Source organism: Toxoplasma gondii, chromosome II, assembly GCF_000006565.2.
Source record: "Toxoplasma gondii ME49 chromosome II, whole genome shotgun sequence".
Taxonomy (NCBI): Eukaryota; Apicomplexa; class Conoidasida; order Eucoccidiorida; family Sarcocystidae; genus Toxoplasma; species Toxoplasma gondii.
The window spans coordinates 1304327-1327147 of record NC_031469.1 but is presented as its reverse complement, the minus strand read 5'-3'; the positions used below and the strand labels follow the sequence as shown (position 1 = coordinate 1327147).

Here is a 22821-nt window from a genome sequence, read left to right as displayed (position 1 = left end):
GCAACTGAACAACAGTGGGAGGGACATCCGCAGGAACAACGCGGCTGCGTTGCTCACTAATTCCGACCTTCACTGACATCGTATATTGCCCGAAAGAATCAACTCAGCATTGGTTCGACTACAACCAGGCACAGAATGGCGCGTGGCGTCTCGGCCAGTCCCAAGCGAGCACCTCTGGCTTTGCTGTCTAAAGCAGGTGGACATGACTCTGAAATGTGAAAGACACACAGGCATCAGGCCTGGAAAGTTCTACCATGACCATTCACCTCAAATACCCTGAAGAGTTTTAGACCCAAGTGCCCAGTGAGGCCGCCGGGCCTGTGAGCATAACCAGCGTAACCATCAAACTATCTAATGCACAAGATGCGTCCAGCTTCCGCAAGAAACACTCGAATCGCACCCAACGGCATCAAATGTGCAGAGGGGAGAGTGTAGTTGAAGATATCGTCAGTAGAAGTTCCCCTTTCCTTGTTCCTCTTCGTGTGTACCTCGGTGACCTTGGGCACAACACTGCCGCCGACAGGCTCCGCGGTTCCACAGCGTGTTACTGATGCCAGCAACTCGTATATGAACAAAGCTGTTCAGGTCCAGCCCCTGTATTCGGGTCAAGACAAAATTGCAGACGAGTCCAAGCGTTCTTGGCTGAGGTGTTACTGTGCAGCGAAGCTGTGAGCCACAGCCGTAGCTGGGTTTCCGTCACTCTATTCGGAAACTCAAAAACAGTCATTCCTGACTGCGGCAGAAGGCCATATGTCAAGATGCTTTGCAGACCAATGGCTTTCATCCGCCTCTTGGATCTCAAGCTCTTCTCTTTTCAGTGCAGTACAACGTGTGGTCTTCAGCACAGCGACTTGCAACCGGTGATCCTTTGTTTTACGTGGAACTGAACCCAGCTGGGGCCTGACCCCATCCATGTTTGTAGGCAGTTTTTCGCTCTTGACATTTTTCCACCGTCAATGGCTATGCGTGTCCGCCCTTCAACTGTTTTAGAGTTCCCATTGTTGTTTAGTGGGTAGTTTACCACTTCAGATTTGGGCGGTAGCGAGCAGTACGCGATTCTTCCCCTCAAACTAGCGCTACTTGGCGACTGATTAGTTTTTAAAGGTTAGTTCGACTCTTCTGAATACAATTACGCTGCAAAACCTTGCATTTTCACCTATAAATGACGGACGGAGGGGGAAATGACACGAAGGGTCTAATCAAAAGCGTAAACAAAGCCTAACTTCCCCGATGAACTTCGGTGTCTTCCTCCTGTGTGGTTACTACCTCCGTACGCTGCTTCTTCGGCCAAAAACCTGTGCCTGGGGTGACGCCACACCGAACGAGGTTTTTCGCTGTTCTTGTCTCGGCTTCTTTGCTGTCGTGCTTCTTGCCGGGTCAGTGTGCAGTTTTGCACACGTTTTCGTAGGAGCCACGTTTTCCAAAGATTTTCTCGATTTATTGATCAGCTTCATCTTACGCTGTGTACCTTTCGTGTTGTCAAGTGACAACTATACCGTGCCGCTTCCGCGAAGTCGTGGACGTTTGCTGACTACCCTGAGTAGGACCTCCTCGTATCCCTTTTGTTCGTTTTTCCACCGTCCCTCGATCTGCCAGACTGGAATTTATATCTGCTTTTCGTGGACTACCGCTGTCAGCCCAAGGAGTCTTAATCAAGCCGCTAACCTGAGAGTTCTGTTTCCGGACTCACCGGCGAATTCGTCCCTTCATCACACAACCCGGAGACGCTGGGAGCATTTGTTCTTCTCTCTGGATAAAGACGAGTTTTTCCTTCCAAAAACATCGACCGACTCGAGCCCCAGCGTTCTGTTTCTTGGGTTTCTGCGTTGGGTCCCGTTCAGCTGCACGCAGCTCTGTCTCAAAAATCAACTGTTGGGTTGCTTACGACACGTTCGCTTGCCGGATCTGCGCTAAAGTCACTTTTCTTTCGCGACGCTTCCCCTTTAGGTACTCGCTACTTTTTTCAGCGCGAGAGGCGACTCGAGTTTTATTCAGTGGAGGGCTTTGTCTGGCGTATCGTATGTGGGAAGGGGAGGCTCCCGCCACATCAGGGACTGGGGAAATTCACCGTGTTCGCGACGCCGTGATAGGGAATTCCAGGTGAAGACGAAAGCAGCCACACGTAAGAGCGGAGGGCGTCTACGGAGACTCAGCTTCTTCATCGTTAAAGCGTCCCTTTTTTCTGGGCGTTGATGCCAGGAGGTCGCGGATTCTGCGGCAGTGACGCCGGACTTTTCGGGTTGCTTGCCTTTCAGTCAACCAGAATACGCCGTTTACCTCTTTCGAAACATTACCACGCTCGAGTGCTCGTAAGCACGACTCCTGCCTCGTTTTTGTTGGTGCCAAGAGGCCACCACACTGTTTTGGTGACAGAGCCAAAGCGGCGTACCTGGGTGAGAGACCCGCGAACAGAGTCCGCCAGTGGACCGAGCCCAGTGGTAGATGGTCCGAAATTTGCTTTCAAAGGCGGAATTAGCTCGCTCACTCGAGTTCGCTCATTTCGGATCTTTGCGGAATCGCATGCAGCCGGTGGAAAGCCGACTCACCCGTTTTTCTATCCAGCTCCTCTCAGACTCCGCTCCCTTCTACGTTGTGGGGCGGCGTTGTGTTATTTCTCCTCGCGTCCTGCTTCGCCATTTCCATCGCTTGAGGTAAAAATGCCATCTCTGGTGTCAGGGCGGCATCGGACACCTGCCGAGCTTCAGGCGGCTCTGAAGGTTGTCAACGACCAGCTGGCTGATGCCAACGACGTGGAGCGACCCGCTCTCGAGCTTGTTGCTCAGAAACTGACCGAGGAACTTGTGGAGGTCGAGTGCGAGCTCGCTCAGCAGAAAGGCTCCTCTGGTGGCCCTGCTGGTAGCAGCGGTGACAGTGGCAGCTATCAGACATCTGAAAAATTGCAGCAGGCGTCCGTGTCATGCGCTTCCCACCCGTCCGGTGATTCCAGTGGCAAGCCAGCCGCCGACGCTGATGAAGACGTAGTCAGTTTCCTGACAGCTTTGCCCAAGGTTTGTGTCGAGGAGGGCGTTCAAAAGTACGTGCTCCTTCGAGTAGATCCAGAACGCAACGAAGGGAAACGCCTCAAGACGGCGATCTATCTTGTGCGGGGCAACCCGCAGGCCGAATATCATTATCAGTGTGCACTGGACACCATGAAAGAGCTGGAAAGCAAGGGGCTTGTAGCGGGTAAGTGTTTGAGGCCGTACCGACCATATAGACGCATTCCTTCGTACGCGTGCAGAGAACTCGAGGAGGATAGACATTATCTGTTTCATGGATGAAAGACGATAACATCTTCTCAACTCGTGCGTCATAGGAACTGTGGTTTGGCCTGTAGCATTTGAAGCAGTTCAGGAGTGAGTGCGTGGTCTATTCCGATCTCTCCCGACGCGCACGCGCCCTGTAGCAACTAACATACCCATGATCCAGTCTGCTCGCCTCGAGAAAGCCATCTATTTTGCGCAGAGGGGAAGTGTTAGGAGAACATGTTTTTTTTAGTAAATAGAGAAAAGCGGCGCGGTAAAAAAATGATTTTCAACGCTTGACCCAGCTACATGGGGCAACTACGTGTGTCATGTTTCTGCTTCGGTTTTTGCTCGTAGAGGTACAAGGGGGCGGCCGCATTGAGTGTCGCATGAATGACCGGCAAATTGAGATATACGGCCACTCTTACCAGTACGGACGAGCAGATCACTCCATCACCGCGCAGCTGATCAAGCAGTTCTTTGGCAATGATTTTCAGGTTTCATGGGGTGACTACGGATATTGATGAAATAGTATGTATTTATATATGTAACAGGTTATTCCCTCTATGTATAAAATTAAGTATATGGCCTCGACATTTATGTGTATACCTCCATGACAGGGTTCTCTGTATACGGAACGGTACGGTCGACATTGCAAAGGGGTACTCGCGCAAGGAAACAATATTGGATGGTCGTCTCAATCGCTGCAAGGGTGAATTGTGTTACGCGAGGGATGACGATGTTTTTCTTAAGGGGAGAGGCAGTTTTCGTCGGTGGACGCGTTGTGTTGCATGACTTCGTGAACAGTAGAGATGCAGAGCATCTCTCATCCATGAGTGCGGGAGGATATATTTGTTTTTTGTGTGGACCTGTCCAAGGCCATGTTGAAGCATCGTGGTTCTTGAAGGTAAGGCAGAGTGGGAGGCGAATGGTATTATCACCGAGAGACCAGCAGACTCTCGGTTTCTTAAGCACATGGATACGACCGTTTAGTATTGCTTATGGGGCGAGTGCTGAGGTTGGAGGCAGGCTCATGTGACATGAACTTGCTCTCCTTGAGTCACTGTTGACTTCTGGTCAGGCACGCAATGTGACTTGTGTGCACTTGTGCACCCGAGGGAGTTGTATCGCCTTGTCGCCGGCGCCTACGAAAAACACGATTGGGAGTGGCCTGAGAGGGGAGCGAGCTTCTGGTTAATGTTCCTTCCATCTGAGACACTGCCAGAGGAATCCCACATCACATCGTTTTCTTTCTCAAGGGACAGGCGAAGCGACGATACAGTCGGCGTACACAAGCAGTGAACACATTATTGTTTGCGCCATGTGGCTGGGAGAGGTGTCCAGGTGGTGTGGGAACGAACGACTGGTGACGGGATCACGTTCTTCCGGACGCAGCCGGGCAAGTGGACTGCGTGTCCTCGGGTCCACTCCCGTCGGCAGGGGTTCTGCCCCCTCTGCCAGTGAGGTCGCAGCAACGGAAGCGGATCTCGCACTTCTAGGAGGTGGTTATGTGAAGGGACCTATTTTTTGGGTTCTTATCGTGCTTGGGCGATCTGATGTTAGTTGGGAGCGGCCTTCGTAAACGTGGAAAGACCACCTGTGGTTGTGTGCAAACGTGCATGGACTTTGGTGCCCTCACTAGTGGAGCTCTCTACCTCATTGTATCCATTCTGCTTTTATACGTAGCGGCTTGGGAAAAAAGCACATTACTATGTGCCCGGAAGAACCTGCAGTGGCGTACAACGGTATTCGGTCTGCCGAAAGTAATAAACAGCCTGCAGCGGTGGCAGTGCTGCTTCTCGCGCTTCACGCAGCACTTCAGAGTTCGGCTACGTCGTCATACGTGGTGGAAAACAATTGGAAAACTCCGGCACTGGGGATCTGCATGAGCTTGGAGCGCAGGATTTGCCGGCAAATAGAGTTGTTTTTGCGTTGCAGGGCCTTGATGGGAGTGGGTAACTGTGAGTTCATGGCAAGGTACAACGAACGGCTACAAAAGCAGGCACTGACAAAAAAGCGAGTGAAGCAGCTGAAGTCAGGAATATGAATCACGTCGCTATACGCGACACATACATTTGGTCGCAGATGAACGTGGAAAGCAACAACTCAAATTTCCGTTGCGCTGCGTACAATGACGTGATCTGTATTCATGCCGCGCTGGGACACTTCGTTTGCTTTTGACTTTTTGTGGAAGGGTCGCAGTGATGGTGTGCGTTCGTGGCATTTAGCGATTAAATTGGGGAACGGATCAGAGAAATAAAGAGTGTGCGTGGCGACAGGCCGCCACTGCCCCGTCTGAGGTTGATTTACTACACGGGTGATCGTGCCGGTGAACTACATTAACATGGAGACAAACTGCACAAAACGCACAAGTCTGACAAACCCAAAAAGGACACGGGTTTCTGGTGAGTGGAGCGAAGGTCTTGAATTTCAACGGAGACGGCAGGAACATAAATCATTGGGAAGTTACGTGTGGTCCATTGAGACCAGGGAACAGGGAGCGATGGTCTGCAACTGTCTTGCGTGGCAATAAGCTCTATGCCGCCGCAAATTATGGGGTTTTTATTTCCGGAATCTTTTCCAGAGTCGGGGCGGTGGGAGGAGGAGGACGGAAGGCTGCAGCAATGTCGGCCGAATTTTCATACGCCCTCTTAACGTCATAAGGATTGGATAACAAATATATCCTCCCTCCGTCCCATCTCTCTCTCTGAGTGATATAGCTTACACCAGGGCTCCATTTGAAAGAGTCGAACTGATACTCGCACACGCCAGTCTCGTGTTCTGGATCCCAGAAGAACGCGTAGCCTTCAAGGTGACTACAATCCATGTAGTATGGAAGAAAGTATTTCCTGTAGCAAGTATCCTGTTGAAACTCGTAGCCGAAGGGGCACTGTCCCTCTGTTGCTTTGGCTCGATATGCCACGCACTTATCCACCGGGTCATATTTGTACCGTGGAACGTTCCAGTCGCCGAAACCAGGGCCAAGTTTCGGTTTTGGCCCCGGGCATACAAGTGCGACGTCCTGTACGTTGATTTTGACGCATCCGATGCCGAACGTGACGAGCTCTACAGGCCTGAAACCCTGGCAGAAAACAGGACACAAGAAAGCACACGCACACAATTGGACAGCGGTTAGTGAAACATAGGAAGCCCGGCAAGCAAGGGCTTGAAGAAAAAAAAAACAACCCAGTTTATTCGAAGTCGCTCACCTTAGCGCAGTTCTTTGATGGCAGTGGAGGAACGAGAATGTCTATCTTGCAAGCCTTTCTTCTCCTGTCCTTTTTAGATCTAACAAGCTTGCCGCCGCCTGGGCATTCTAGTACCCATTCGCGATCTGCCGTTGGCTTTGCCGGTAGTGGACACTTCTTCTCTGAATCAGTGCAGTCGAGAATTGGGAGTTTCTCGATAGTTTCCGTAGATCTCTTGATGGGGGCCACGTACTTCACACGTTTGCACAACCTGATGCGGTTATCTGGAGACGCTCTGACAACGGCAAAACCCTCAGGACAAATTATGCGCGGTGGCGTGTAGACCACGGCCTTCACGCAGACTTCGTCCTCGTTGGGCAAGAAATTTCTAGGACAGTCCAACTCGTAGTCAGCCACGATCCTCCCGTAACAAAAGTCACCATTGAGAATGGATCCAGGGGGGCAAACGTAATGCGGTAGAACCTTGTCCTGTCTGTCTAGCCAGACGCAAGCGGCAACAATTGCATCGTACGAACCCTTGGGACAGCCCCGACGAGGTGGTAGGTGGACCTTCTGGTGGTAACGCACTACCCGATCCGGCTCGTAAGTCACTGGCGTATCCAACATATCCACGACAGAGGATTTTGAGGTGTCTTCTGTGGCCAGTCGGTGCGGGTGGTCCGCTGGCAAGTACTCTCCAAATGGCTGATCTGTGGTCGTCATCCACAGGATGGGGTCCGCGCCGCCAAATGTTCCCCCACCTCTCCATATTGTTTCGGGTTCTCCATTCGCCTGCTCAAATGACTGTGAGCTTGGACCCAAGCATACAACCACTGTGACCCAATGGTAGAACAAGGAAACGAACACCGGAGCCGTGGCAGAGTGTGCTCGACGAGAAGTGAGTTGCAGGGCCATTCGCAGGAGCAATTGCCAAAAATGGGACAACTGCACAAGTGCCATTTCCCCCCGAAGTTATATCCAATCATTACCCATGACACAGGGCTCACTGCATGACTGCCGCGAACGGACAATATACACACGCACGCACCTTTCTACAGCAGAAAATCTAGGAAGAAATTAATGGCTATGAAGGCTCCATGCTAATCTAGTTAGCTTCGTTCATCGTTTACGAAGGACGAAAGACTGCCTCTATAATCACTGCAGTGAGCTGCGAGCCTGCGCCAGGGTATCCCGCCACCCATGCTCGGCCGCTGGGAGGTATGCATACAGTCCGGCTCATAGGCAACACAGAAAGACCAGTCGAAACACTGGAGCTGCATACAATGCAGGTGTTTTTCTAACAATGCGGCGACAGTTGCTGTCTGCCGTGGGAGGGGATGCTGCTTTATTACCTAATACAGACTGAAGCACCGCCTGTGGGATTTTGTCTCGTAATGCGCAGAATCGTCGATCAGACAAAAACCAGGTATACCAGGTGTACACTGTAGGGCCAAAGAGTGGGGAATGGATTGGAAAAGAAGGGGAGGAAGGTACTGCATCACCTAATACTTGCCCCATACCATATCTAATTTACGCACGCAAACTGATTTCCTCTGCATTTCACACGCGATGCTTGGGACACAGCGCTGCATTAATTTTAGTGTTGAGGACCACCCACGCATGGCACACTGGAGCGTATCTGACCTCGACACCACTACACACAGAGCCTGAAAGATTACAGATAGTTTCGTATTCTGAGGCATACCAGTCCTAAAGTGACATCTCGAGCAAAAGGAGCTTCGTACAGCAGTTGATGTCTCATGTGAGGAGTACGTACAGCAGCAACTGACTGTTATTTACTGTCTAGCTCCAGTTAGCCGCCCACGCTTCTAATCTTCAAAAGAGTAACGAGGCACCGCTGAATAATCTAGTGACAAAATGGGATTCCTTGTCTTGCGTTTTCTAAGTCTCTTTATATTTCTGTGGGTCACCGTCCAGGGATATGAGACGACACGCGGGAAATCTCTTCCAACCCGCCTGCGGCAGGTGGGCAAAATCAGGTTTGGAAGGAAAATGTACGTCGTTCGCATCCCAAGATTTGCTTGTAGGGTATCGGTGCAACTGCGCATTCGCATGGGTGGTCAGAAAAACGCTTTCCTCAGTTATATATCGGAATCGACGAGTTAGAGGCTGCCATCTCCCATGCCGAGGATGTTCTGTCTTCTCGAAAGGAGCATGACAACGAGCTCGCCAGAAAGTATGACTCTCTATCTTCCTTGCGCAACATTCATCTCAGACTAACGAAACAGATACAATGTCTGGAGAATAGAGCATGAACACGCCATACACAAACAACACATGCTCAATGTGGCTCATACAAAGGCGCATCATGGGGAGAGGACGATTCAGAACATTCGCGCACACATTCCTTGTGCACCGCCTTCTGCAGGAGAAGAACTACCATCTACGGTGTGTCGCGTACAAATAAAGGCTTCAGTCAGACCATTATATCCACTGGTGCTTATTAGATGAGCGAACAAGCGCATGATGTCGCCTCAGAGGAGCCGGTGACTGACCAGAAGAGGTAACCGTGACACTGAGTTTCTGCTGGTCACACGTGACAAAGAAATTGTTCACCAGGCTCGAGGACACGTTAGATCGGTAAGAGGTGTCGTATTCCTATCTTGGTTTCAATGTCCGTGGAACCGCCACATGCGCAGCCTCGCACCGCAAAGATCGCAGAAACCCGGACAGAACTCAAGCGACTCGAAGTCGGCTGAACATGCCGACGCTGAAACAGAAGTGGAGGCAGCTAATTGCGAAGTTCAACAGACAGAGGCCCAGGTGGCCGCAGAGAGGGGAAAAGAGGAACTCGAGGAGATTGAGGAGGCCGAGAAAAGGGCGAAGGAAGCGCAGCGTCAAGCCGCCCTCCAGAAAGAATCACCTCTGGGGAGGGGTCGTGACACAGAAGAAATTACCGGGAGTCAGACACATACTGTTGACGCAAGAGATGAGGCAAATGCATCGCCCGAATCAGGCCTTCGATTGGATCCCCCTGAAATTAGGATCACAAAAGACACCGGCACGTCACCTGCTGACGTCCAAGTCAAGGTGAAGCCGCCCACCATCGAGATAGCTCCTAGGACTGCCGCCTCCATTGCAACGAACACACCGGCAGAGGTACCAACGCTTATTCGTCCATCGTTGAGTCTTGCATGCATTCTTTGAGCTCCAGGAAACTGCCGCCGGTTCTCGACATGGAAGTGTCGGCTAATTTGAAAAGTGTCCTAACTTTGCTTTGAATACATTAAGATATCTGAAAGCATCAAAGCTTACTGGAGTCATGTGCGTGTTTGAGATGCCAACGGCGCTTCCAAGTCGTGAATCGGGGGTCCCGAATGCAAGACCGCCACGGCGTTCTGATCCTTATCACTTCCATTGTCACAACTTGTATTATGAAATTACACTTTTCTAACGCTTATGCGATGCGGCATCATCGTCCACTATTGCTGAGGACGGCTAACTTCTTGTTTCCCAGTGCCTTCTCCACGCGGTACACCCCCGCATGGCAGGGTACCTCCGGCCCGTCCTGGAACAACCTGCAAAATTTTGTTTCAACAGGAGTGGAGGCCACTCCGCACCGAACTCATTTCTGTGAGATTTCCCCATTTCTAGCGGACCATTGTGAGGCAAATAAGAGACAGAGGCATCATCTCCCGAGAGCATTTTCAATTCTACCGTCACAGCTGACAGCCCCGATAGTGGGACAACACAGGGTACGGAGAGGTTTAGACAGCAGAAACGGTGTTGCGCACACCATGGAATCCGATTTAAAAGTGCCGTTCTTCTGATAAAAAGTGGAGCATTTCTTTGAGCGGACTTGCCATGCTTTGATCATGTGATCTAAATGCTTGCCAGACTGCGTGGTTCTGAGGCGACAGTTTTCTGCTTGCATAGGTGCATCCATACAGAAACAGAAAGAATACGCCTTCGACCCGGTGTTTGCTACCCATGTGCGTAGGCTGAGCTGGTTTCTTGTTTTTCGAATCCTTCGAGTCCGCAGTCGAACCAACGATGGATTACAACAGACACGGGTGTAGAGCGGGGCCTGCTAACACTGAAGATTGACGAGGATGACGGTAATTGGACGACGTTGATAATTGGGCGGACGGCAGAGCAGGTCAGTCCACTAAAGTTAATGCACCTCCTTGCAGAGGCAAATATGTTTGGCTTAGGTGTACCCACGTTTTCTGAATACTGGGGGGTGGATCCCTCTTTTTTTTGAACGCTAAAACCATACAGAAAACTTATCGCAGAACACGAGGGTCTACCCTTTGGCAATGAGGACGGCATCGATGACAGATTATCTGACACGACTCCGCCGGACACGTGGTGAACATGCAATCTCGACGATTCAAGAGCGTTAGTTCTCACCCATCTGGAGAGGGTCAGCGGGTCCCACATACTCCGTACGAAAGCATCATCCGCATATTGGTTTTACACGTTCACAAGCGCTCCGGACCTTCAGTGCTCTGTGTGACGACTTCTCCGATGGAACACAACATACAAAGTTCTTTGAATGTGATTTTTCTGTGTAGAACGAGCGTGTTAGCTTGGTCGTTGCAAGGCCTACCGACCTGTGGTTCCATGTAAGGGACTTTCCTGGAGCTCACGTGATTCTACGCGGTCAGGGGTGCTCGTGGAAACCGACGAAGCATCATATGCAGTTGGCCGCTGACTGCGCATGCTACTTCTCCAAAGGCCGCGGAAAAAGTGAGCAGATGGCAGTGACGTTCACTACGGCGAAAAATGTGTCAAAAGTCAAAGGAGCACCTGTTGGCACGGTCCACGTCGCTTCTCCCCAGACCACAATGGGAAGGTATGTATACGCGGTCACGTTGCGAGGCGCAGTCACTAAAACTGGCATCTTTACCATCTTTATTGTTATTGCGATCTCAGTTTGTTTATAGCAATGACAGCGAGGAAAACGGGACGTCCCAGAAATGTATCTCTGGAAATATTTTGTCAGAAGCTCCTCTTCAGCCACCTATAGGGCAAACAAAACACTATTGGCCGTACTGCAGTAGCGCCGTACACAGCGCTGTACGATATTATTGACTTCCCTGTTTTGCGGTACAGACCATCGGCCGTCGAGGAGCTTGTGAAAAAAATCATGGAAGAACGCGTCGAGTTGAATAACAAGAAGAAACACAGACCCAAAACGACAGCCCCCAGTTCGGCACGGGCTGAAACGCCACAGAAGACAACGATGCCGCAAAAGACTGGCTAGTTGGCCACTTCGCAAGACTCCATGCTTGCTCGCCTGTAAGATTACGAGCCGCCAAAGGCTTCGTGAAGGGCACGCGTTTTATTTGGAGCGACGATGAAAATCGCTAACTACTTGAATACCCTGTTAATGAGAGCTACACGTGAAACTACGCTTGATGCCGAAAATCCGCAAGCCATGCAAACTTGCACCTGTACACCTCAGGATTCCCCCTGCTCTTCACATGGCCTGGTAATCGTATCTTGTTCTGAATCGGAGGCTCTCTGTGTCGACAAAACAGGTCTTTCTCCCGAACTGTCAGTGATGGTGTGCCCGCCTCTCTTTTGCGTACGGAGCGGAGGAGAAGAGGCACGAAAGGATGGTAGCCAGCAGCCCGACACCCATAAGAATTAAAAACGAAATACCTAGCCATTTGAGGGCGGTCTGGTGAGGGCTCACAGGCTTCACGTAGTATTGAAAAAACGATTCTGGTAGAGAATCAGATGTGGCGAAATCGCTGGCTGTATTGCTCAAGCTGACAGCTTGAAGATGCATGAATCTGTCAGACAGTAAACCCTTTGCGCCGTGCTCGCCTGTCGGAGGCCAGCGTTGCTCGGCCAGAACTCCGTTTGCCTGTTGATGAGCAACGGACCCCGGTATCCGGACAGCTGAGGCGGGTGCCCGTCCACTACTGGGAATTGTAAGATACCCAAGCAGAACAACTAGGCACAAATGAAGCAGAAAAAGTATGAAGTGCCGAAAGGGGGCGGCACTCCCACAGAGAGATAGGCCGTGCATGCTTGAATTGTGCCGCAGAGCGGTAAGGTAAACATAAATTCAGTAAGAACGCCTCAGCCTTTTCCCCCTCACGCCGGCGCCCGAATGCACTAGAAAAAGCGAGCGCATTTCTGATGTAACAGGTTACTACAGAACTTTTTACATTCAAGAAGCTGACTGGACCTCGTGTCGAAACGAGGGCGACTCAAGCGTGCCGGCTTCCTTGTAATCAACAGACGGACACAGCTGGCAACAGAAAGTGATTACGAGGATGGCCCAGACATGCATGCAAAGTGTTTGCCACGAAAATTCTTTGGTCTTCATTTCCTCCTGTCATTCCGGAGACCCTCTGACTTGCTACAAAAAGGTGACGGCGGCGACCGGTCAGTGCCAGCCAGCCACGAATGCCACGGCGGCCTCTAATTTTCGCTTGTCAAACTCTTCAGTCGCACCCCTGCAGCAGAGAAGGGAAGGAGAGGCAGGGAGTCTTTGCCGGACCCTTGCAAAGGCTATCCACCGAAGTCCAACGAAATGGGGTGGATGTAAATCTGGCGTGGCTATAACAACCAGTTGATGACTCAGGTTCTCACACCTCGGCGCTCGCGTCTTTGCGTGTCTTGCTAACCAGCCGCATGACGCTTCGCATGCTCTACCCGAGTAATTCATTGCGACGCCCATAGCTATTGCCCACAAGCCGGGGTTTCACCATAGCTAGAAGAGTGCCAAGAATATAGAGAGATCCACGTGCTTACATTCCGAAGTTGACCGGTCAATCACCAGCTTAACATATAAGTAGGGCATAGTGCAGCTTGCTGACCAATTCTCGTGTGCAGCTGTTGTCTTGTGCTGGGGCAAACCAGAGCAGGCGGACCCAATTCTTGGGGGTTTGACTACCCCAAGAAGTGGGTTTGTTCATTTCGGGTGTAAAACCACTGAGTTTCCAATAAGCGTCGACTTCCTTGCTTTCCGGGTGTCCTTCACGTGCAGCATTTGCTTGGCGGACTACCAGCAATAAGAGCACGTGGGGTGCCCGTTGATAGCGAGACTGTATCTGACACTTGCAATCGATACACGGAGTACCGCGTGTAATCAGGTGGAACTGGGATAATGCCATCAAGCAAGGTGCAGAAGTTAGAAGGCGTCACAAGTGACTAAGGACGGAGAGGTCGTCTCTTGCTGCCGCATGAGAAAAAGGTAAATCACAGTGATGGATTGAGTGCGTGTGACTGACAACCGCCGGCCATCTACGTTCCAGTACACTACCACCAAAGCACCGAAGCACTTTCCAACTCTCACCTGAAAGGTGGGAGAGTTGATACGTTCTGATGGCATAGGTGCAGCATGAAGTTTAGCTTGACGGCGTGAGACAGTCACTCTTCCTAACTGGTTTGGAGGCTACAGCGGTGGATTGCCTCGAGTCACAGATCGCGTGCATGCTACTTGCGACGTGCGCCTACTTCTTCGCCTCAGATACGGTAGAAGGAACGGATCGGGTGAGTTGCCTCACTCAAACCTGACAGCCTCCGGTGGCACTGCATGCTCGTACACTGGCTCCGGGAAGGCTGGTCGCTACGCTGGAACAGGTATTTAAGTGGCTTAGTCCCCAGTTGACAAGACGGTGCCCGCGTGATAGTTGTACCCTTATAGCATATGCATAATCTTTCAAAGGTTAGATTTCACAGAATTAGATGACGACGTGACGTCCAGCATACAAAATGGGAAGCGATCACGTAAAAAGCAACTTCTGATGGTAACTGCTAGTCAATGAGAAAAATCTGAGATTTTGTCATCGTCACGTAACAAAGCAGAACTTTTGTTTCGATGTAAAGCCTAGTCATGTGTCAGAAGGTTACAGCGAAACCTCGCTTTGCCGAAGTGCTCACACCGCTCACGATACCATGCGACGGTGGAAACGGTAACCGGACAAGCTTAATACAGATAATGTTCATAGTGTTTCTACGCGGAAACACTGCAGATCAAGTAGCTTTTCAAATTCAGTGTGCCGCTATAGACGCCACCAGTTTGGGCTATTTCGGAGATAAAGTGGCAGCGTGTGCGAAGAGCAGGCGCCTACCTGGGAAGAAATAGTGATATAGAATGCTTCGAAGCTGTCGGTGCAAACCGGAGAGGGCACACTTGTTCACCAATACAGTTTTCTTCCCAGACACCAGGAGCGTGTATACACCACAAATTCGCACTGCCGCGCGGACCTGCAGAAACTCCACCTTTTTGCCGAGAATCCTCGCTTCCTGCCGTATTTTCTAACCACGGAGAGTGCGCCTACTTCAGCACAGCGCCGACACCGTGAAATCTGGACAAGCCGTTTTCAGTTCTTCGCGGTCAGCGTCATTCTCAGTGCAAGTGTTTCTTTGCGGCGGCTCTGACGAGTTGGTCGAAGCTCTGGCTCGTAATGAGGCCGTTAACTTCATACAAGGGATTGATAAGGACCCTAAGGAACAGCTCGTGCACGTCTGAAAAGAAGTTCTTGATCCCTTCGTTGCTACCCCGGTTTTTATGGAGGAGGAGAAACTTGACGTGGCCCGCTGTGCAGTAAGCTGAAACGAGGAAGTCGCGAAAACTGTCACAGTTCTTCAGATACATGGACTGAGTTTGCCAGACACATTCGTCAACGGCGTCCAGCGCTTGATGAATGATGAACTGGTCATAATGGGGCGAATCTTCACGTTTTCCTGGAGACGACAGATCCGCTTCGTAAAGGGGAGTGTCCCCTTTTCCAACAATAACCAATACAAAAACACTGGACGTCGTAGACATTCTGCCTCAAAACACACAGAGAATCTCTAATGCTTTAGTGCCGTCTTTTTCTGTGCAGAGCTGTGTGGCGGGATGCAAGAAGTTAAGCCGCTCTGTGATCTGCCAGAAATTCCATACTTTCCAGTTGTGCTTTCCCGAATCCAGCGGCAAATCCACGTGGTTACACAGCCAGCGGGGCAGTTCGACCCTTCTGCCCAGAAAGAATTCGCAGAGCACGAATTTAACAGACAGAAAGGCGCGTGCAGCTGGGATGGGCGCATGGGACTGCCCGTGGCCAACCACAGAGTTCTTTGACAACCAGTTGATGTGCTGAGTAAAGATTTGCGCTGCGCAAAAGACTGATATAATTTTCCTCGATTGTGTTACGAGCAACAAGAGGAGCACGGCCGAAACAACTAGCGAATGAAAGACCACAACGTTCGCGGTCAACACACAGTGTCACCAAGCGACAGGATAGTGTCCTGGAGAAAAAGAGACGCACCGCGTAGCCGCTCAAGAAAAATAAGGGAAGTCTTCTTTGGTCACAGCTCAGGAGGCGGAAAACGAAGATGCGTTGTCATCTCGGAAGTAACAGGGCGGACTGATCAGCCTTTTTGTACATTCAGTGTGTCTGTAGCCTCTCCTCTTTTTGCTCACAGACTGCATGCACCAGTCTAGCGAGACAAACAGCCTCCCAGGAAGAGAAACCCACGACCAATTTCTTCCTCCTCTTTAAATCCTGTTAAGATGCAGATTATTTCGTGAAGTACTTGGTGTGTTTCCACAAAGAGAAGCGTTTTCTGAATTCGAGTTCCAAAAATTTTCTCTTCGGAATGCGGAAAATCATCCCTAGATACTGCATTTGTTTGAGTGTATTACGTCCAAAAACGATGGATTACTCAGTTTGCTCGCTCACCAATAACATGCGGTCTCATGGTCGCAACATGAACTTACGTCGCCCTGTGCAGCGTCGTCCTTCGCTTTTCTGCCGTGGCACACTTGTCAGACCTCTTGGATGTGGCGACCACACCGTACACTTGTGGCGGCAGCGAATTCACTTTCCTGCTGTGCTTTCTATCTGAGCAGTTCCACAAGAATGCAGGCTTCCACTCTCCAGGTTCTGGTGCGTGTGGCGGCAGTGACATTGAAAAAGTGAACATCCGATACACAGAAGGACACAGCAGCCTCGTTGCGGAAGGGCACTCGTACCTTGAATCTCCAGATAGCTAGTTTGTGCTCCGTTGTGTCGGTTGGAACCACGTGGAACTCCGAGCAGGCTTGTTCTGCTATCTTGCCCCGAATGATAGGATACAGTACACGAGATTCACACAGAGACTCCTGTCCCCACCTGCTGATGCGAAATAGGATTGGAAACCAGGAATCAGTGTGAAAGTGCCAGCCATGCTGCGCGTTCCAGACGTTTGCTTGTGTAGTGCTAACTCATCTCCCCCGAATACGTACTGGTTCGTTTCCTGGAAACGGCGAAAGGCCACGGGCGACGAATCAGGACAGAGTAGAGCTGTCCGTGCCTCGAAGATGACTGGGGGAAACAGTAATGAACACCATTCATGATTTCCTTCCCGGGACATATTCATTCACACTCGCACTTTGGGCCGTCTCTGACGCATGCATTTGGCATAAGGCGCTTCACTCGTATACTGGGAAGTTCAAGTTAAGACAACCTACGGGCCTCTCGGTCCGAGTCTACAGATGACGGAATAAACCAACGCATAGGGTGATATGCCTTGCCTTCGCTGGGGCTGAAATATTGCGTTAGAAACAAGCGAAGCTCTTCCTGCTTGCACAAGAAAGAATTCGTCTGAAGACGTGCCGGAACGTCCTGAAATACTAATACTGTCGTGACCGGCTATCCGTTTCACCTTCAAGGGCACCGTTCGCTAGTGTGCACCCCAAATATAGTATTGGAGAAACGGGGTCTATTGTGTTCGAACTCGACGATAATGGCAACATATGCCTTCCAAATGTTCGTCAGCGACTAGATCATGAGAATCATTTGATTAGCAGCCTAGCTGCTGCGACCTGGTCTCTCTCCCGTGGTGGCAGAAATCTCATGACTACACCTATTCATCTATATACCAAAAGAAGAACTCCACTGCGGAGAAACGTTTTCCCTAGGTACGCGGACTAGCACCAGTAGGCAGCCTTATTGACACGCAGTTGCTAAATGTACAGACGCGCGAACGCGCTGCACCTTTTCCGCGCCTGACGGGGCAGTATCCACAGGTAGCAACAGAGCTGCTCTGTTCTGTGCAGTGCTTGTGCAACACAGATCGTTCGGAATCGAGGGAGTACCCACTAGAACAACGTTCGTTGACTGCAGTCCCAGACTGCTTCTTAGAGTCGACCCCGACAGGGGGCACTCACACAGTCAGCACTAGCGGTGTTCGACATTGACCTCCAGTACCGTGAATCGCCGAGACGACCACGTCGGTTTTTTTGCGCTCCTTAACAAATTCTCCTTTTGAGAACGGCGCATCTGGCACAAAAAAACGTTAGTCCTCCAAGCTGCCGTCTGCTTCTAGCCCGTTTAATGCCGTTTGCTCCACGCGTTCTGCCGCAGTTTCCTGTTCGTTCTCGTCCTTCCCGGTAATGTCCTTAGTGGTAAGTTATCATATCCGCCTGCAAATGACCTACGTCGCCAAACTCTCTGCACGAAACGTATCCTTTCGAATCGATGCTGATCCAACTTATTCCGGTGTTATACGTCGCCCACCTGAGCCACGCGCACCCAGGCAACTGCAGAGCCCGCATTAACATGTATCGAATGACGTTGCCGTGGCAAACGAGGATGATGTACGAGTCGTTCCCTACATTACACTCCGCTGTGACTCCCGTTTGCTTCTCTGAGTCAGCCGAGGGGGACGCAGCGACTTGAGCGGCTGTAGGAGCGGGTGACGTCGGAGGCAGCGCGCGATAGAAATAACGGCGAAACGCTTCTTCGATCCGCGCGCTGTCGCTGAAAGCACACCACGGAAAAAACAAGTCGACGAAACCAAACTACAGGGGAGCAGACGGCCGGAATCTTGCAAGACAGTCCCTCACTCGAAAAGACCTCGAAAGTCCACTGAGAAACAGGCTTTTGCGCACCGCTTTGTGAGACAACAACCTGGACCCGGCTTCTACCGGAGGAGTCAGGGAATACCCACATCGCTCACGGTTCGATCCACTGCGTGGATATATACATATATACATATATTTACGTAAGCCTATATTAATGTATTCATTTTTATGAATGCCTGACCGCAGACCGTTCTTCTGGCAACTGTTGCGGCCACGTGATTCCGTATCGACGAGAAACGATCCCCCACGGGTATCCTCGAAGAAATCATTTTTTGAATCGATTGCCCTCTACAAGCGATTGATAGTTCTCTCCTCCAATCAGTGCGTTTTGCTTGCTGTATTTTTATGAGATCCCCTTTTGATATCGTATTGACTTGAACACAAAGTACATTTTTTAGTGATTCGTTTTCGCCAGAAATTTCCCTGTAGCCCACTAGCCACCACTGTTTGCCCAGAACAGAGAAATCTAAATATGTCGAGTGCGTCGGATGTTTGCACGACACCCGCCGTCTTCGCTGTCAACGACTGAGCCCTCAGGAAGACAATTAAACGCATGCTGGGCGTGCTGGCACTTCACGGAGAGACGCTGTGCCCGAGCACACTTACACCATGATTTCTTCTTGCGTCGGCTTAAATGTTCGGGAAGGCGGAACAGGTTCCGCGGGGACACCTTCCGCCAGCAGGGGATCTTGGAGGAGGGGCCTGTCAGGAAAAGCTTCCTTGTGAATGATTTCAGCTGTCTCTCGTGCTCGCTTCATGTCGCTGTGCCATATGGCGACAACATGCTGGTCCTGAATAGAAAAAATCACACACAAGCACAAGGAGGCAGGCGTCGTCCAAAGGCTTTATTCAACCTCCACCTGGACTGCATAGGACAAGTGAAGCAATGCAGCTGAACAGCTGAGGGTCCACAACACTGTTCCGCCGCTTCATATCGAGTCTCTCACCAATACCCCTAAGGCGTGATTTACGCAGAATAAAACACTGTGGCAACCATAAAAAAGGAACAAAACAGTACGTTTTGATGTACCACAGCTTCCGCCACGCGCCGAGCAAATCAAAGTTACTGTAGGGGTACGAGGCTGATCTCTCCCGAACCTTTACACAGTCTCTCATAGTGTTGATCCGTTTCCAAACGCCGTCTGTTTTTCGCAGATGCAAAACAAGAAGTGACTGCAAAGAATATGCGCCTCACCTTGAGCAGCTCTTTTAGCCTGCGACCAGTAATTGCTGCCTGGAGCTTCCCAAGTTCCGTCAAGCCCTGCTCCTCGTCGTTTGTGGACACGACATTCGCATACTGCCCTGAAGAAAGAACACCGAAGGCGAAAGGTTTTTCACAAGTCTTTTTGACGATTTTGACCGCCCTTCTCTCTCTTTTTCAACAACAAACACTTGCGAGCGTTTCCAGTGTTCCGGGTACAGCGCGTATTCGATGCTGCGACAATAATATGTTTTAACTCACCCCCAAGGGACCCCCAAAACCATAGACATTCACATAAACGCCGGGCATTCTTCATTTCCACACTATTCTCTTGCGAACTGAATGACAATTTTCGTGACCGTAACATGAAAATCAGTGTCATCTCTACCACGGCCGCAAATGCCTCGTCGCTGTAACCGTTTCCTTTATATCTTATTTCTAGACGATACGGAACATTTTTTATATAAACAAAAAATATGTTAGCTGAAGGTAGAGTGCATGCGTCACATCGGCACCGTTTCCCAAAACGTATGCGCTCCCGCTGAGGCAGTCGCTCACACCTGTCGCGTAATGTGACTAATTCATACATACACCTCAAAAAGGAAGGAATTGAACGCTCCACATTACAGAGAAGGAATACAACGCATACCCTTCGTAGAATTTGTCAAAGCACAATGTAGCGCTGGCTTTAAGTGAAATTCTCGAAAACAGGTGCAATCCACAAGAAATGAAAGAGTGCAGAATACTTGTCCACCAAACTCTTGCGACTACGCGCACCTCTCAAATCATATGCAGGCCTTCCGCATCGCCACATCACGACGAGTTTACCATCGTGCAAAAAATTCTTTCTATTCTGATTTTTACTTTTTTATAAGAATACTAATTTAATGAAAGAGGCGAATTCTAAACTGTTTCGTTATAAGAATAGGAATGAAAAGGGAAATCGAATTTGCCTATCTGATTTCGCAAAGTTCTCACCATGGCGAACGAGAATAATTTGCCGAGTCGGAGGGCGTACATGTACTCCAGCTTCGGCAGCTCTCACGGCAGCTGGCGGGTGTGTCTGTACACCTTGAGCGGCGAGCTGTGCTTCTCGCTGAGTAGCCGCTTGCAGCCAAGGACCGTCCCAATCGAATTTCCACGCGCCGGAGAGCAGGGCGGTCTCGCCGACCACGGCGTCATACAAAATGAGACTGCAACAGACAGGTAGAGTCGGAAGAACGCGTGCAGAGCCTGCTTGCTTCTTTGTATAGTGGGAGATTCAGCTCGACACCCTCGGCCCTCCCTTACATGGATCCAAAAATGAAATACGCCTCTTGTCTAGTTCTTGAGGTAGCACACACTCTCCCATTCTGGGTCATATCTGGTGTTAATCCAAAGGCGGGGTGCAATTTCCTCCTAGGGCTTTAGCTTGTGCCCTCTGCCCCCTCTGATAAACTCTTATGTAACTCATGCAGAGGTAGTTGGACGACTCAATACACGAGCACGAATCCCTAAATCTTTGGGATGTTGCATGCAGAATCTTCTCGTACGAGGTCGCCCGAGAGGTGGCCCTTTCTTGGAGTCGTGGTACATCAGGGATGATGGGGGGTAGCTTTGATCTCCGTTCTTTCCCCTTCGCTCTCAACTTTGATCTTAACCTCAAGTTTTCATCTTGCACTCCAAACCCTCTTCATCTCTTCTCTCTCTGTCTTGATCCCAATCTAATAGTTTCATCTTTTATTGTTACCCAATAGCCACTCCTGAGAGGGCAGTCAAGATGGCAAAGAGAAGGGGAAGCCCTCGGCCAGGAGGTGGGAGTTGGTCGCTAGATCCTTGTTCCCCAGAATCTGTTCGCCGAGGGTCGCTCTCCTCTCCAGCACGCAGTCGAAAGGTAGAGTGTGGAACTGTGTCGGATCCAGACTGTCCTTGAGGTTCGTATGTTTTCTCGGTGGAACTCGCTGCCTTCTGCGTTGCCTCGCAAGTCGAAGAGCTTGCTTCTTCTGCCGCCTGGCTTGTTTCATCCGGTGAAGAAGGTTTAGAAGTTGGCGAAGGCACCTTCGTCTCAGAAACGAAAGACCTAAAAGCGAAAAAGCTCGGTCGAGGCTGGAGTAAAAGAAGGGGAGTTCCGGCGATGCGGTAAGGTGCGAGGGATCCTCGGGTGAGAGGTCTACCACCCTGTGGTATTGGACAAACTCCCCGCTTCACTGACAAGACATGGCTACACGACGTTGCGAATTCCCGAAGGGAAGGTGGAGACTTTGCCGGCGAAGATTTCCAGAGTCTATGGACGGATGCGCGTTGGAGAGGAATGACGGCGCGGGTGGGTCCAAGAAGCGACACCCTCTCTGGAGGTTCGAGGAAGTTGAAGACACGCAGAGCCGAGCTCAGCACTCGTCCCTTGCCTGCGTTCCTCAGGCTGGACATGGTTCTGCTCGACTTCGTCAAAGACGGTGAAGACACAAGACGCTATCTCGGCGTCTTTATTTTAGGTTCCTCACTGTAATTCGCGCCAGCACAAGGTGAGTGCGTGAGTGAGTGTCGCACACAGAGGTGAGCGAGGGAGAGAAAATTAGTGCGGCAAGAAAAAACGGTGTTCCACGTCGAACGGAAGTGTAGCAGGCTTGACGGCGAACAGCGCCAGGATTCCAGTTTGTAGAAGTGGACGAAACTTTGGGGACAACGGGGTGGCAGGGAGATTGGGGCAGTGCCAGAGATCACGCCTTGCTTTTCCTTCGGATAAGGTGCTTTTCCATCCTCCAAGAGTTAACTCAAATCATAGGAAGCAGTTGGCGTATATGTCTGCGCGTAGGAATTGCACGCGGCTACACCGGGGGTCTAACTTTTTCGGAAGCGAAACGTACACTGCGAGAGGTGGCTGTCTGAAGAAGACGGATTAGTACGAATGTGCCCATGACTTCTTGCTTTCCGGGAAGGAACCACGGAACGCGGCAAGAAAAACAGCGGCTGTTGAGGGTTCGCCCGAGATCCTGCGGAGACACACTGCGGCAAGGAACAACGGAGTGGGTACAACGTGGACACCCGATCAAGTAGAAATGAAGTGCGAACAATACATCAAAGAAGTCGGAGAAACACGTGCCCGATGGAGAACAGATGGGGGAAGCCACAGCTGGCGCAAAATCCTTTTCAGGACATACCGATTCTCGAGGTGCAGAGACTGGTTCTCGATATACGCGAGATCAGGACCCACTGAGTTTTTCTGGCGACATAGGTGAAGAGTGTTGGTGCCTTCCTTCTTCAGCCTTCCAGTTAGAAGCTTTGAGCAGACATAGAGGAGACAGCGACTTGAGCTGGTTTTCGTCCCTGCTGTCGACACGGTATGGGAGAGCCGTCGCGAGCGCAACTGCGACCGTGAGCTCGACGATCACG

At 50.7% G+C, this 22821-nt stretch overlaps 7 protein-coding genes across 7 annotated transcripts; 4 read left to right on the top strand and 3 right to left on the bottom strand.

Moving 5' to 3' along the window:
* Positions 1–1376: 1376 nt before the first annotated feature.
* TGME49_222952 (phosphohistidine phosphatase) lies at positions 1377–3769 on the top strand (the record flags this gene model as incomplete). The annotated part of the gene is made up of 2 exons (XM_002370041.2): positions 1377–3186; positions 3603–3769. The coding sequence occupies exons 1-2, from the start codon at positions 2193–2195 to the stop codon at positions 3767–3769; spliced, it is 1161 nt and encodes a 386-aa protein (XP_002370082.2). The 5' UTR covers positions 1377–2192.
* A 48-nt stretch (positions 3770–3817) lies between these two features.
* On the top strand, positions 3818–5727 carry TGME49_222948 (hypothetical protein). Its single transcript, XM_018779980.1, has 2 exons — positions 3818–4152; positions 4932–5727. Exons 1-2 carry the CDS (start codon positions 3859–3861, stop codon positions 5010–5012), a joined length of 375 nt encoding a protein of 124 aa, XP_018638328.1. The 5' UTR covers positions 3818–3858; the 3' UTR covers positions 5013–5727.
* On the bottom strand, positions 5120–7595 carry TGME49_222940 (hypothetical protein). The gene is made up of 2 exons (XM_018779979.1): positions 6455–7595; positions 5120–6327 (listed from the first exon to the last, which is right to left on the bottom strand). The coding sequence occupies exons 1-2, from the start codon at positions 7391–7393 to the stop codon at positions 5797–5799; spliced, it is 1470 nt and encodes a 489-aa protein (XP_018638327.1). The 5' UTR covers positions 7394–7595; the 3' UTR covers positions 5120–5796.
* Positions 7596–7852: 257 nt separating this feature from the next.
* On the top strand, positions 7853–9647 carry TGME49_222935 (hypothetical protein; the record flags this gene model as incomplete). The annotated part of the gene is made up of 7 exons (XM_018779978.1): positions 7853–8419; positions 8482–8630; positions 8683–8842; positions 8902–8940; positions 9000–9034; positions 9094–9553; positions 9609–9647. Exons 1-7 carry the CDS (start codon positions 8312–8314, stop codon positions 9645–9647), a joined length of 990 nt encoding a protein of 329 aa, XP_018638326.1. The 5' UTR covers positions 7853–8311.
* A 12-nt stretch (positions 9648–9659) lies between these two features.
* TGME49_222930 (hypothetical protein) lies at positions 9660–12949 on the top strand. Its single transcript, XM_002370039.2, has 4 exons — positions 9660–10149; positions 10437–10553; positions 10972–11252; positions 11513–12949. The coding sequence occupies exons 1-4, from the start codon at positions 9772–9774 to the stop codon at positions 11661–11663; spliced, it is 927 nt and encodes a 308-aa protein (XP_002370080.1). The 5' UTR covers positions 9660–9771; the 3' UTR covers positions 11664–12949.
* Positions 12950–14015: 1066 nt separating this feature from the next.
* On the bottom strand, positions 14016–15803 carry TGME49_222920 (mbp-1 interacting protein-2a family protein). The gene has a single exon (XM_002370038.2). It carries the CDS (start codon positions 15189–15191, stop codon positions 14769–14771), a length of 423 nt encoding a protein of 140 aa, XP_002370079.1. The 5' UTR covers positions 15192–15803; the 3' UTR covers positions 14016–14768.
* Positions 15804–15900: 97 nt separating this feature from the next.
* On the bottom strand, positions 15901–22790 carry TGME49_222910 (phosphoglycerate mutase). Its single transcript, XM_002370037.2, has 5 exons — positions 21182–22790; positions 20431–20645; positions 19447–19553; positions 18858–19042; positions 15901–18147 (listed from the first exon to the last, which is right to left on the bottom strand). The coding sequence occupies exons 1-5, from the start codon at positions 21856–21858 to the stop codon at positions 17787–17789; spliced, it is 1545 nt and encodes a 514-aa protein (XP_002370078.1). The 5' UTR covers positions 21859–22790; the 3' UTR covers positions 15901–17786.
* Positions 22791–22821: the final 31 nt, after the last annotated feature.